Consider the following 16,346-nt stretch of genomic DNA (forward strand, 5'->3'; position numbering starts at 1 on the left):
TGTATTTTTTATTTATATTTTTATTATTTTTGACGATATTTTTATTATTTTTTAATTTTTTATTTATATTTTTATTTTATATTTTTTTTATTGATTTATTATTATTATTAATAATATGTTTTTTAATCTAATTTATGTGATAACATTATAATAAATATATATTGACTAGTCATATTGTGATAATTTTATATTAAGATTTATTTTACATATATATAAAATAAAATTTCAAATAAAATAAATTATCTCGTGCTAACTCTCTATCCCGTCACATATTTATAGATAAATAAAATATTACTAACATGTCTACAAATGACATCACATATGTATAAAAGAAATATATAGAAAGATTAATGAAATGTGGTATAATAGGGCTCCTGGCGAAGGTCCACTAAAAAAACCTAACGCGCCGTTAGTGGAACCTCGAAGGTGGTGCGGAAGACCACTATTAATAATACTATTATAATTACTAATAAATACTATTATAATTACTAATAATACATTATTTTTACAATATTTTAACAAGAGTACAATAAATCTGACTGCATTTATAATATATGTTACCGTCTCCTCCACTCATCTCCATAGTACAGTAACTTTTGCTAATATGCAGTAGTTTAAAATAAATGATTAAAAATGGAATAAAATATAATATGGCATATGGAGCATATATCATAGATTGTTGGTGTGAAAATTTTAATTATCTTTTATATAGAAATAATTCGTCTACATTTGACACGTTAAAATGTACACCGATCTCAGATTGAGATACTAGAGTGTACGAAAATTAAGTACATTATTGATCTCACTATTCGGATTCTCCGAATGTACGAATAGAAAATTATTGAACGGGAGAAAAAATATCAGGACGCGAGTGACTAATTGTAAGTTGGGAAATAATTAAAAGTTTTACAGGTATGTAAAATCTTTCGAGTCGATAGACATAAATGCCAAAGCAAGCATGGCTAAACGAATAAGGCGAATGGCAAGAACATAGTATATGTTAAATTTACACTTTGTTGCAATATTGCAAAATAACTTCATTTTTCTATTGACAATAGCAAATCTGAATTATTTCAAAAATTGTTAGTTTTAACATATGCGAATATTATTAATAAATATAAACTATTATTTTTTAAGCAAAAAAAAGATTATTTGATAATTTACACTGTTAGAAACAAATGCGGAAAAAAGAAAAGAAAGTTGCGAGAAGCAAATCTCGAACACGGGATTTTTCATATTCCAGCCACATGCCTTAGAAACACTTACTTCTTAGCATTTATCGTCTGTTGCGTCGGCTCGGTGGAAGGGAAACGGCGTTCTCTTCCATTGGTCGACCGGGTCGAGCTCACACGGATAGGGTGACGTCATCGGTTCTCGGTTGTATTAGTGTGATGCCGCCGCTTGTTTCTGGCAGCATTGCTGGCCGGCTCGAGTTTGCATCACTGATTCACACAAAACATTCATCCACCATCAAAACCACCACATAAACAAACAACATTAGGAGCACCTCCTGTACAATGCAATTGCCTATCACCAGCCAGACAAGGATATGAAAAAGGGACAAAAGAGATGGGAACATCCCGTGATATAATGCGGTCTCTAAAGTAAGTTTCATAAATAATTACAAGATAGTCGTTTATGTGCACGAATAAAGACATCAAATTTTATTTCAGAATGATCATGGCGCAACTACGTCGTATGGAAAAGCGACAAATCTTTATTGAAAATAAAACCGAGTAAGTATTAATTTTATGACTATTTAATTACTAAGGAATAGCAAGCAACTTATTGTACTATAAATGAATTTTTAATCCCATAATTTAATTTTTTTCCTACAGTGAAAATGGAAGAACCATTAAACGGTTATTACGAGAGTCTGCAGTGAGGAGACCAGCAAAGCCACAGGGGGTTTTGTTTAGAACCGTGGACGATTTCTTGGCCTTCGAAGAAGTTGACGAAGAAATTTACAATGATTTGGTAAGAATTTTTTCTAAATATACAGGATGTCCCACCAAAAGTAGCCACCTCCTTTTATCTTTTATTGTAAATTAAAAGAGATAGATCATAACAAATATATATCAAATTAAATAATTCAAACTGAACTTTATTGTGAGTATAATAGTTGCTTACAAAAGCTATTTGTGTTTATGGGCTTATTGCTCAAAGGATGTGTTCGACTCGGTTGAAAGTTTTATGAGAACCAATTTTGTTAGAAAAATATAATTTTATTTTTCTCGTCAGAGAATGAGTATATGTACAAGTTTCGTTTTCTGTTTAAATTAATTGATTGCGTCAGAGGCGCTTTCTCGGTGAAGGTGTAAGACCGAGAATTAAAAAAAAAATATACGGGCGCGGTAAGAAATTACCGGCCGCGTCTTGGTATACTGAACGGGTCCTAAAAAGGACGGTTCAATCGAATCAGCTCGTTGTAGCTCCTTTCCCGGTGTCGGTGGAACTCCGTTCGGAAAGTGGTCTTCCGTCTGACAACTGCTCTCCGAGCAGGCTCTAGGCGGCGAAGTCTGGATAGCCACGGAACGAGTTTCCGGTGTGCCGGTGGCTGCAACCGTCTCGGCTCTCGGTATTACGGAATGCTCCGTGTACCGGGGAGAGAGAGGTCTCCGAATTCGGATGTCGCCTGGTACTAGAGTGTCCCTTGGTGGCCGAGTCAACCGGACGCAGAACTCTAGGGAAATTAGCTTCCACGCTAGAGTCTGAGGAGGTGACGGCGGTACTGAAGTATCAGTGGGCCGCTTGATTGAAGTGTGCGGCCGATGCTGGGACTCTGTTTTTCTTTTACGTGCCTTGCGAGGCAACGTGAGAAAAACGTCGAGACAATTTGCCTCTGGTTAAGTTCTGCTAAAGCAGAGTAAGACTTAGCTCAAGGGCCCTTGGAGAGAGCTCGCCTTGAAGCGAGTGAGTGAGTAAAGATTGCGGAGAAACTCTTTTATATCGCTTCGATCGAAGCTTGATCGCGAGAAAGCTCTTCACTGCCTGCGCAACCTGGCGGTGTATCCGTAAGCTCGTAACTCAGTAGTAGGCTTGCGGCGCGTAGCGGCGCCGCGGCGTATTATGCCGCGTAAGTGTAGCGGTGTGGCGGTGAGCCGCCACAGTGTTAACAAACGGAGAGGTATGCATAATTTTTTTAAAATAATGTAGATATTTTGATGTAAGAAAAGTTGTAGCGCTGTTTGAAAAGAATACAACGATGTATAATTTAATATAAATATTTTACATATTATACGAGTTTTATCGGCTTAAAGTATTGCGGGCGACGCGACGTCTACCTTTTCACTTTCGGCCTTACGATATGGCCAACTTCTGACTCGTGCGTTAGAGATTGACATATGTCAATTGAAAGTGTAGCGCTGTTAATTATTAATTAATTATTGAAGTTGGTCATATCGCAGGGCCAAAAGTGAAAAGGTAGACGTCGCCTGTGACATTTCAAGCCGATAAAACTCGTATAATATGTAAAATATTTATATTAAATTATACATCGTTGTATTCTTTTCAAACAGCGCTACAACTTTTCTTACATCAAAATATCTACATTATTATAAAAAAATTATGCATACCTCTCCGTTCGTTAACACGAATAACTTTTGTAAGCAATTTATTATGCTCAAAATAGAGTTCAGTTTAAACCATTTAATTTGATATATATTTGTTATGGTCTATCTCTTTTAATTTAAAAAATAAAAGGAGATGGCCACTTTTGGCGGGACACCCTGTATATTTACAGTAATTAAATTTGCTACAAAAATTTTGTATTAGGTGGTGTACTTTATTTACATTGGACGGGCCAATCCAGTTGATTGCGCTGCAGAATATTTTTGCAGTGTATTTCTAGAAGATGAGGAGTTTTCATCACACCTCACCTTAAATGGAAGAACTGGACCAGGGGGATGTAAACTGCGAGACAGTCGCTTTGTACAAGCATGTCAAGGTTTGTAAAAAATACTGTTAGTGTTTATATTCTACATTGATTACGTTTACACGTCAAACTTAATCGGGTTTAGTAACATTCGTAGTTCTGAGGTTGGTTAATCACAGCCATTCTTCTAAAAAATGGAACGGTTGTCATTGACTAGCCTTGGAACAACGGATCCCAGTAAACGAGAAAGTATTGAAAGTTCAGAAATAGGATTGAAAATTATTGAGAAGAATTCATTTACGATGATGCCAAATTCTATTTAATTCTTTTCAATAATTTTCAATCCTATTTCTGAACTTTTAATATTTTCTCGTTTATTAGGATGTCATTAAATTTGATTAAGAGTGACATGTAAACGTAGTCATTGAATACATGACGATAACTAAGGTGTTTCTCGTCGATTTTTCCAGATGCCATAAACTCAAATAAACATTTTTCCAACCCCAACAACGTCGAATTTCATGAAGCTCTGGAAAAGGCTCTAAAAAGCCTTAAAACCAGAAAATTATAATAAAAAACGACGACAAGAAAATGAAGAGGAATTCTTACTAAATCAACGCCGGCGAATGGACAATGAAGATGAGGTCTGTACTCTTTTTTTTTTACTAGTTGTACTAGTTCAGAATTTATCTTTTATCTTCCAATGTGGAGGGAAAAAGATAAACTCTGAATTAGTGCAGCCAGTTTAGTTAAAAAGAACAGATCTATGATCTACAGGAAACTACAGGATTCGAGGACATCCCGGAGGAAACCGAAGACGGCAACGAAATGAAAGAGACCCAGCACACGGAAGAAACTGAGGACACCGACGAAATGGAGAACACTCACAATCAGCTCTGGTAAAAAAATGTCATATTTTCTTATAAATCTTTTAAATTTTAGAAATTTTTTATATTTTAGTTTTTTTATATTTTAATTTTTTATATTTATAATTTTAGAAATTTTTTAAATTTATGAAGAATTCTGAAAAAAATATAAAAATTTAGATTTTTTAATATTTAGAAAATTATAGAATAAGAAATCTACTATAGAATACGAAATTTACTATAAAATACGAAATACATTGATCTTATTATCGAAAATCTGAATGTACGAATTAAAAAGAGGAAGGAAGTTTTTTAAAGGAAGGAAGAATGAGAGAAAAAATATTAGGGCACGATATGACTAAGCGAATGACTAAGCCGGGAATCGAACCCGGGTCTTCCGCTTTTCGGGCAACTGTTCTCTAGCCACTCGCGCCCTGATATTTTTTTTTCTCGTTCTTCCTTCCTTCAAATAACTTCCTTTCTCTCTTTAATTCGTACATTCAGATTCTCGATAATGAGATAGATGTACGCAATTTTCGTACACTTTAGTATCTCGAATCCGAGATCAGTGTGCACTTAATATGTTTCTGTAGATGAATTGAAATTTTTACATGGAAAACATTAATAATTTTCGCACTATCAACCAGCGATAGCTCGAGAAGCTCTGTAATATATATTAATTTTTTGAGAAAGTTTTAGAATTTTTATAGAAAATATAAAAAATTTTATTTTTTATCAGGGAGGACAACAATATCGAGGACACCCAGTACATGGATGAAGATGACGCCGACGAAACCAAGGACAACGTAGACGACGACAAGATCCTAGAGGAAATGGCACAGGACGAAGATCTGCAGCTGCCATTGGAACAGCAGGGAAATTTCATAGAAGATACAGAATATTTGTGGTAAATTTTGTATTTTTTTTGGACCTTGGAGAAGCAGTATCAAATTTGGATGTGCTTCACAGAGAACGGCGGGGTGGGGCCGTTCTCACCCCTAATTAATTTTTCTTTTTCAGGTATAAAGTATGGAGGGGCAAAAGGTTGGTTGTGCCTCACAGAAAAGGGCGGGGATGGGGCCTTTTTCCTTTCATATTAAAAATTATTTAAAAAATTATAATTTTTTTAGAATTTATAATTTAATTAATTTGTTAATTGTAATTTTAAATTTAAATTATAATTAATAAATTAATTAAATGTATATAAATTAATTATATACATTAATATATAAATATGTATATACATAAATACATAATTAAATAAATTAAGAAAATAAAGAAGAGATAAGTACGAAATAATAACAAAAAATAAAAATAGAGGATATTCGTGCCTAAATCGCTGGTTATTATTTGCTAATTTTTACAATCTTCTCGTTTGATACATGAGTGTGTTAACAATCTTTGTATAGAAAATAAAAATTAAAACAATATTTAGACGTTTCGATCAGTAATTTGATCATCTTCAGTAACGCAGGAAATTCGCAAAATAAAACCGTTTAATTGTCATACTATAAGATTGCTATTAAAAAGTATGTTAAAGGTATATATTGTGGAATAAATTTGAGTTGTCGAGACAAAAAAAAACCAACATTTATTCGACAATGTGGACCTATTACATACTTTTCAATAGCAGTCTCATGGTATGACAATTAAACGGTTTTCTTTTGCGAATTTTTTGCGTTACTGAAGATGATCAAATTACTCATCAAAACGTCTAAATATTGTTTTAATTTTTGTTTTCTATACAAAGATTGTTAATTTATGTATCAAACGAGAAGATTGTAAAAATTAGCGAATAATAACTAGCAGTTTAAGCACAAACACCCTCTATTTTTATTTTTTGTTATTATATAAATTAATTATATTATAATATATTATATTAATTATATTATATTGATTATATACATTATATTATATATTATACATATTATATATTATACATATACAGATGTACACACAGAGAGAAGACTGAGAGTGGACATGCCCGCATTTTTCGTGTTTCTGTGGGCTAGCGCCTCTATGTGCACAAAACGTGCACATTGAACTACGTAGCCAATGTCCACGAATCCCGTAGGTAATGTCCACGATCTTTTGGGTCTCTTCCGTGCTATGTCCACGACTTTTTGGTTCCGATATGTGCTATATCTACAAAGTGTCGGTAATGCATACTTGTAAAACATGATTATGTATATCAATCAGATTTGAAATATAAATACACACGTATTGTAAATACATGTATTGTAGCATTTATTTTTGCATTTACAGTTTATTTAGCAAAAGATCAGTTATTTTCAATAACCTGTGTAATTTGAAAATGTACATTTAAATTATTTTAATAAATTACTTCTATAATTTTGTGTGTGTGTGTGTGTGTGCGTGCGCGTGTGTAAATAAAATGTTGCATTTTTGTCAATATTTAAAAAGATGATAAACTCTTATAGATATTTCATACAGTAATGACCAATAACTTATTTTGAATATTAAAAGCCAGAATTGGGCGTTTACACGTAAACTATAATAGATGCAAAAATACTCGCATATTAAACACGAATACAAGCTAAACAGTAAAAACAATCTTTTCATCTATAATTTGAGAAGACTATAGTTATGAAGCGTCGCAAGAAAGTGTGCAAATTGTAATCTTGAATTTTAGAGTACAATTTACGAAAAATTACGACATAATGTAAAATGAACAAAGATATACATTTTTAATTAACAATCTAACACATATAAAGGAAAGGCTCAAATGATAGCTATCACATAATATAATAGAAGAGCATTGAGAGCCGTCGCGGGATGTTAGTGCGGAATTTTAATTTTTCTTAAAGAAATTAATTTATTAGTCTACGTGAGACAGTTAACTTTGTACACCGATTTCTGGTTCGAAATACTTAAAGTGTATGAAAATTTTAGTACATTGTTCTCACATATGGAGAATCAGTACATAATCAATAGACCATGTTATTTCATAATCGGGATATGATGCTATTATTTTTCCATCGCAATACAAATATTTGTTTTCTTAACAAGCTTGCCAATCTTTTTACCAAATGTGGAAAATCAAATAATGCGTAATATTTTTTTTCATTATGTATAAAATATGTCTTATCTGAGTGCACACCAAGTTGAGCATAAGCGCTTTGATAAGATGGACCTTGATCGCACGTTATAAGTCGTACATCAGCACCCGTTTTGCTCAATATATCTAAGCATTCTTTCATTAAAATCACTATTTCTTCCGCTTTCATACACTTTCCTGGGAGAAAATATGCTAGCGGTTGACGCAATGGATGAAGCGCATTTATACTATCCACACAAAATACAAATACGCATTTTGTCCTTTCACTTTTCCTTCCTAAAGGTCCAAGATCAACGAGTCCTTCTATTTGATCCAGACTAAATGAGTATTCTTCATATGATTTTATATACATTTCATCCCATTTTAAAGCACAAACTCTTTGTTCTACAGGCAACTTTGAAATTTTTTCCTGCAATTTGCGGAATATAACATCACAAAATCCTGGCATTATATTAAATTCTTCGTGCCATCTTCTAATAGTTCGTTCTGCAGAAAAATTGCAACCTGCCTTTCGTAAACGACGCAATGCAGATGCCGAATAATAAAAAAGCTATTTCAAAAGAGTTTTTTCTTTCTCTGTATATGCCGCATATGGAGTATAGAGTTGTTAATTAATCATTGCTTTTGCAACGGGATGCAGATTTTGTTCATTAATTAAATTTTGTATTTTTTTTTGTTATTTTTTTTATTTATTTTTTTCTTAGGTACTTGGCGACGTTGTAAACGCAATTTTAAACGCTTTATAGTCTGCCGCAAACGAATATTTTCACGTTTTAAACTTTTAATTATCTTTTCTGGATTATATTCTTTTTCACAATTTTGTCATTAACAGATCACACTTATCAATGTTTTCATATCTTACAGGTTCTAAATGCATCCATTCTGTAATATCTTTCTCTTCTAATGATTTGTCAAAATTTAATTTTGCTGGAAGATAAGTTTGTTTGAATCGATCTAGTAATTGCTTATTTATTTTATCATTATGATCGATATTAAATGATGTTCCTGCAATTGCGTTATTATATGTATTTCCTACTTCTTCCATTTCTTTTATTTGGTTTTGTTCTTTTTTTGCTTTTTGCATCTCTCCTATTTCCATAGCTGCCTCAGATTTTTCTTCTAAATTTATCAAATCATTAAATCGAATTGGCACAGCATCGCGTTTTAATGTTTTCTTGCCTTCTCCCTTAAATGAGTTAGCATTAAATGATCTGCACACAGACCAGCACGACAAAATGAATTGACAGTCCATTTTTCTAATTTAATATTTCCTAAAATAAAGTAATGAAAAACGATTGACAAATAGTAAATATTTTGAAAGTACTTTCAAAACATAATTATTTTATTTTCAAATAATAAATGAGATAATAATTGAGGGCGCGGATCAAAGAACTCACTCTGCGCTCAAATCGTGTAAAAGTATTGTCTAAACGTCTCAGAGCATGAAAATTTTGAAAAATTAATTTTTTTTTAATATAGACTTGTAGAGAACGACGAGACGGAACTTTTTTCTTTTTGCAGTTTTTTTGTTTGATGCTTATTTTTAATAATATAAATAAAAAAACTGAAAAATTTTTATCCCCAAATTCAATAAGATTTTAAGATATAAATCGTCGTAATTTGACCAAATTTTATTGAAATTGTTTGAAATTTGATATACGCATGCAGTATAGTCTAGCGATGCCTACAAAACAATAAAGAAGCTGAAATCGCCTATTGTTTAATAATAATTAATTGCAAATTGAGGCCAATCGGTAACCATGTTTTTTTTAGTTTTGCCGACAAAAAGTATCGAGGGAACTTAAAATTTGGAACAACTTCCAGTGATACATTTGTTCCTCACCACTGAAGGAAGATTTCTGGAAATTTTCAGATCGATTCATTGAAAATTTGCGGAAATATGTATTTTATAAGAAAACATGCGACGCCAGCAATGATAGCTTCGTGAGCGCTGAGCACCATCAGGCAGCGTACTCGTCGTTCGGTTTTCCAAGACTCGATTTTATAATAATTTTTTACAACTTTAACTATTGTTATTTGTTAAATTATTATCGTCCTAAAAACCGCGTCTCTGGAGTGTATGTGAAATATTTCGAAATAATAATAATAAAAGTATTTAATTAAGAAACCGTATAAATAATAGTTCATCATTTCGATATTTCGTGGGAAGTGAGCGATTGTTCAAATGTATAATCATTAAAAAATCATTATCAAATCGAGTCCTGGAATCCGAACGGCGAGTACGCTGTTTGATGGTGCTCAGCGCTCACAAAGCTATCATTGCCGGTGTCGCATGTTTTCTTATAAAATGCATATTTCCGCAAATTTTCAATAAATTAATCTGAAAATTTCCAGAAATCTTCCTTCAGTAGTGAGGAACAAATGTATCACTGGAAGTTGTTCCAAATTTCAAGTTCCCTCGATACTTTTTGTCGGCGAAACTAAAAAAACATGGTTACCGATTGGCCTCAATTTGCAATTAATTATTATTAAACAATAGGCGATTTTCAGTTTCTTTATTGTTTTGTAGGCATCGCTAGACTATACTGCATGCGTATACCAAACAATTTCAATAAAATTTGGCCAAATTACGACGATTTATATCTTAAAATCTTATTGAATTTGGGGATAAAAATTTTTCAGTTTTTTATTTTTATTATTAAAAATAAGCATATTAAAAATAAGCAAAATAAGCGAACAAAAAAACTGCAAATAGAAAAAAGTTCCGTCTCGTCGATCTCTACAAGCCTATATTTAAAAAAATTAATGTTGCGACTTTCAAAATTTTCATGCTCTGAGACATTTGGACAATACTTTTACAGGATTTCAAGCGCTGGGCGAATTCTTTGATCCGGGCCGTCAATTCTATCTATCTGTTGCGCTCGGTCGACCCGCTGAACTTATTTTTAGCCGAGCGCGCGTCACACAAGTACAGCGTTTCGTGTGTGCGTGAGATGTGCTTGGGCTCGAAATCCCGCTGATCTTATCCGCACGCGCTTATATTGTACTTTATTTAACTATTCTTTAATTTTTTTTTATAAACTTCTTATATCAAAAAGTTTAATTTTTTGTGAAATCTTTACATATTCAGCAAGCACTAAAATACATATTGATGCGCGAAAGATGCTGAGATCATCTCTCTATTGCGCAATATATAATTACCAGGAAAATATCAGAATAACAAAAGTCTTAATTTATTTTATCCATAAATTCGTAATACGTTCTTTAGCCTATTAAAAATCAAATATCAAATAACTTTGCTCCACAAGATATCAAAACTCGAATTAAGAGTATCATTTTTAAATCATTTTGTAAACAAATTTAAGATTGCTACTTTTACTTATACATTCGACAGCAAACTTAAAGTATCACTCATTCTGCTCTCTAAAAATAAGCAAATTTCGAATGAGTGTAACTTTGTCAAAAATGATCATAATGAAATATTCTATATTCAAATTTTAAATTTGAAATCTTTACTTTTCAGATTGGTACTTTATTAAACAAGTTACTGATTTTTTACGAAACTATACGGATACAAATAAAGAATGCAAAATGCGTTAAATTTCAAAATTTTTGTATGAACTTTGCAAAGTTCCATGACATGAATTAAAAATTGCACACAAATGCGGTTTATAGCTTTTGAAAGTGTTAATATTGAAGCAAAAATAATTTTTTTTACTTTAACATTGAATAATTTGTTGAAAAAATTGCACAACGTTCAAACGAATAAATTAAAGGTAAAGATTTACGCTTTCAAATAATGTAAACCGTATTTGTATGCGATTTATAAATCACGCATTGGAACTTCTCAAAGTAAAAAATTTTAAAATTTGACGCATTTCTTTATATTTGATGTAGTTTTGTAAAAAATCAGTAAGTCATTTACTAAAATACCGATCTCAAAAGTAAAGCTTTCAAGTTGTAAAATGCTTCTCAGAACATTTTATTATGCCTACTTTTGACGAAGTTATAAATTCTCTTGAAATTTGGAGGGCAGAACGGGTGATGCTTTAATTTTGCTGTTAAATGTGTATACATCAACACATTATCATTGGATATATTTATATCATTTAAAGAAACATTTCTTATTTTTATAAACACGATTTCAAAAATATGCAAAAGTATGCTTTTAAAAAATAACTATAAACAAAACTTACCACTATTGCGTATCCATAATTTTTGTCTTGCATCTTGCTTTGATGGAAATCTAAATAAATGTGAACCTGTAGTATATCGTCCGTTACGACAGTTTTTATAAGCACATTTATCATAAATTGTTTCCATTGTCCACTGATTATTTATTATACTTTATTTAATAAATGTTAAATATGTTTCATAAACTTTTTAAATATAAAACTAAAAAACTATATAAATTAAAGGATAAAGTTCCGATTAGCGGAACCCTCCGATTTTTTTGAAACTACACTATTTTTTGTATTTTTGCACGTTGATTACGAATATGATAATGAAAATCGCCGACAAGGTCATTTTCAAGGTCAAAACATTAAAAAACTGAAAAAATATCACGTTTTTAACATTATTTCAATAAATATTGACGTAACAAACAAATGTTTCAAATAAAAGTTGTAGTTCTTGTAAAAATACATTATTTATGTTCTATGCATTTTTTGTGTAAAACTGATAATTTTAAAGAAAATTGACGTTAAAGATTAAAAACTTTGGTAAACAGGTAGGCCTTAGCTTGCATGCGCATGCCGTTCAAGAATGTAGCGGCGTGTGTGCGTATACAATTTATGTATATTTATTAAATCTTTGCCTTGCTAAAAATCTAATGAGTCTACAATATACCTACTAAAAATACTAGATACTGAAAAGATTAGCAAGACCCCAACGCAAGGTGTGTGCGCGCAGAAAGTTTATATGAATTAAATCTTCGTCTTACTAAAAGTATGAGTCTACAATATACTAAATATTATTAGATACTGAAAAGATTAGCAAAACCCCTACGCAAGGTGAAGAGCATATTGTGTTTGTAAGTTATTTTAAACTTTTATAATAGTGACTAGCCACATGTAATAGGCGGGGGGAGGGGCTCTGCCCCTTTAGCGCCTTCTGCCTTCTGCCCCCTCGGGGGGACTTCTCTCCCCCTAACCCTCTTTTTTTCGTCCCCCCGAATCCCCCTTACCTGTTTACCAAAGTTTTTAATCTTTAACGTCAATTTTCTCGAAATTTATCAGTTTTACACAAAAAATGCATAGGACATAAATGATGTATTTTTACAAAAACTACAACTTTTATTTGAAACATTTTTTTGTTACATCAATATTTCTCGAAATAATCTAAAAAAAGTGATATTTTTTTACTTTTTCTGACCTTGTTTTGACCTTGAAAATGACCTAGTCGGCAATTTTCATTATCATATTCGTAATCAGCGCGCCAAACTACATAAAATAGTGGAGTTTAAAAAAAATCGTAGGGTTCCGCTAATCGGAACTCCACCCAAATTAAATAACAATTAAACAGAAATAAAAGAAAATATAAAAACGATATTTTATAAAACGATAATATTGCAAAATGAGAAATGTGAAACGAAGCTGCACGGTAACACACAGACTTTCCGTTGCACACTGACTATAGTGTATTTATCTCAATTTTTACCGAGATGCTTGCTGTTTACTTGTTTTGCCAGTGCTCGGAATTTGTTGAACATTTCAGCCGATTTCCGCGGTATACCCCTTTTTTTGTCTCCATACCGCGCTTGCTGCAGCCGCTAGGGTCAACGCCGCCGAGCGTTAGGAGCGGCACTATTTAATTATGAGTGGATTCTTTTCTTTATTTATTAAAATTTTAAAAAATTTATTAAAATTTTTTAAAAATAAATTTATTATTAAATTTATTAAGTGAAAATATTTCAATAGATTTCTACGTCACCCATGAGGTACTAATGCTGACGCGTTTTTTTTAAAGTGGTTTTTCCAGTAGGTCTGCTCCACTGAAGATAAAAATGCGTCAGCATTAGTACCTCATGGGTGACGTAGAAATCTATTGAAATATATTCACTTAATAAATTTAATAATAAATTTATTTTTAATAAATTTTAATAAATTTTTTAAAATTTTAATAAATAAAGAGAAGAATCCACTCATAATTAAATAGTGCCGCTCCTAACGCTCGGCGGCGTTGACCCTAGCGGCTGCAGCGAGCGCGGTGTGGAGAAGAAAGAAGGCGTATACCGCGGAAATCGGCAGAAATGTTCAACAAATTCCGAGAACTGTGCTAGGAGATTGTTTTATAAAACTATAATCTCTCTCAGGACTGTCGATGATATATATATACTGTGAGTCACAAAATTATTTGCTCAGTCAAGAATGCAACAAAGATGAATAAAATAATGAGACAACAAAGGACTTTTTGAAATTTTTTAATTTGGAAATACATAATTTACAGTTCAATATAACAGAATTGTAAAAAAATTTGGAACATTGTGGTTTATAATTATAGAAAAACAGGTTATAACAATTCTTTACACGTTTCCACGTCACAAAATTATTTGCTCATTTTGTAGAAATTATTATTTTAATAAAATTTATACTTAGTGGGATACCCTTTTTGTTTTATAACTTCGGCAAGTCTTTTTGGCATCAATCCTACTATTTTTTTCAAATAATCGCTGTCTATTTTTTGCCATTCCTTTTGTAATCTATTTTGCAACTCAGTTTTGCTTGTAATAGAATGTTTGCGAATTTTTTCCGTAGTACTCTTCGAACTGTTTCGTGGGAAACTTCTTTTTCAGAGAAATTTTGAAGAAGTGAGTTTATTCGGGGAGTACTTATCTTCGGATTTTCTTTAACTTTCCTAACTACAAACGCTCTTCTGAGGAATTTAATAATTTTTTTCTACCACGGCCTGTTTTATTTTCTATTCGTCCTTCTTCTTCGTATCGTTTAATAACGTATCGCGCCGTCAAATAACTTTTACAAACAATACTTCCAATTTCTCTTAAAGATTTACTGTTTTCTCAATAAAAAATAATTAATTTCCTAACTTCAAGATTTGTTTCTTTGCTTTTTCTGCCCATGATAATGAATTATTGAAACGAGAAGTTAAAAATTGAAATCGATGCTTACTGAATGCTTTTCTATGTTATACTGACTATCTTAAGCAACAATCAGAAATAAATACCCATCGAAGTTAGTAGACTGCATTTGTTTTAGTCAATTCATAGCGTGAGCGAATAATTTTGTGACGTGAAATCGTGTAAAGAATTGTTATGACCTGCTTTTCTGTAATTATAAACCACAATGTTTCAAATTTTTTTTTACGATTCTGTTATATTGAACTGTAAATTATGAATTTCCAAATTAAAAAATTTCAAAAAGTCCTTTGTTGTCTCATTATTTCATTCATTTTTGTTGCATATTTTTATTTATTAATCTTTTATAAATAACATTTTTAAAATAATTTTTGACAATATCTGATTTATAAAGGATTGGTAAATACACAATTTTTAAAAAGAGCAATTTTTAGGGTAGTCATATTTTAAAAAATAAACAAGTATTCGATCCGACCAATATAGTTTCAAGTTTTATGACACGGTTTTTTTCAATTGATATACAATATTTGTTTTAGAAAAAATTAAAGTCTTCCAGAACAAGCACACAAAATTTTGTGTATGTGTAGTGTTAAGAATATAGAATTAGATTTAAACTTAATTGTTAAATGAAACTTTGTGCGGTGCACACTTGCTTGCGGCGGTTCATGACTATAGTCCTCTCAAATTATAAATAAAAAGATTATTTTTACTGTCTAGCTTGCATTCGTGTTTAATATGTATTTTTACATCTATTATAGTTTACGTGTAAACGCCCAACCCTGGCTTTTAATATTCAAAATAAGTTATTGGTCATTACTGTATGAAATATCTATAAGAGTTTATCATCTTTTTAAATATTGACAAAAATGCAATACTTTATTTACACACGCTCAAGCACACACACACACACACAAAATTATAGAAGTAATTTATTAAAATAATTTAAATGTACATTTTCAAATTGCACAGGTTATTGAAAATAACTCATCTTTTGCTAAATAAACTGTAAATGCAAAAATAAATGCTACAATACATGTATTTACAATACGTGTGTATTTATAATTCAAATCTGATTGATATACATAATCATGTTTTACAAGTATGCATTACCGACACTTTGTAGATATAGCACATATCGGAACCAAAAAGTCGTGGACATAGCACGGAAGAAACCCAAAAGATCGTGGACATTACCTACGGGATTCGTGGACATTGGCTACGTAGTTCAATGTGCACGTTTTGTGCACATAGAGGCGCTAGTCCACAGAAACACGAAAAATGCGGGTATGTCCACTCTCAGTCTTCTCTCTGGTACACATATATCATTATATATACATTTATACATATATAAAACTTTTAAAATTATGTATACATATGATGTGTAAATGAATAAATGCTTTTTAATTACAATTGAAATAACTAATACTGTTTTTTAATGAATAACCTTTATATATCTTTATAATAATAAAAAAA

At 31.5% G+C, this 16,346-nt stretch overlaps 1 protein-coding gene across 2 annotated transcripts; it reads left to right on the forward strand.

Moving 5' to 3' along the window:
• The first annotated feature begins 302 nt into the window (after positions 1–302).
• On the forward strand, positions 303–6,974 carry comr (cookie monster). 2 transcript variants are annotated; one of them, XR_010890619.1, is made up of 6 exons: positions 303–1,736; positions 1,839–1,977; positions 3,775–3,946; positions 4,345–4,518; positions 4,652–4,773; positions 5,480–6,974. XR_010890619.1 is itself a non-coding variant. In XM_067356657.1 (4 exons), the coding sequence occupies exons 2-4, from the start codon at positions 4,501–4,503 to the stop codon at positions 5,649–5,651; spliced, it is 312 nt and encodes a 103-aa protein (XP_067212758.1). In that variant the 5' UTR covers positions 1,743–3,946; positions 4,345–4,500; the 3' UTR covers positions 5,652–6,974. The 2 variants fall into 2 exon arrangements, 1 of the variants encoding a protein (XP_067212758.1); XM_067356657.1 differs by lacking the exon at positions 303–1,736 and having other exon boundaries at positions 1,743–3,946.
• Positions 6,975–16,346: the final 9,372 nt, after the last annotated feature.

The sequence above is a fragment of the Linepithema humile genome, chromosome 6 (assembly GCF_040581485.1).
Source record: "Linepithema humile isolate Giens D197 chromosome 6, Lhum_UNIL_v1.0, whole genome shotgun sequence".
Taxonomy (NCBI): domain Eukaryota; kingdom Metazoa; phylum Arthropoda; class Insecta; order Hymenoptera; family Formicidae; genus Linepithema; species Linepithema humile.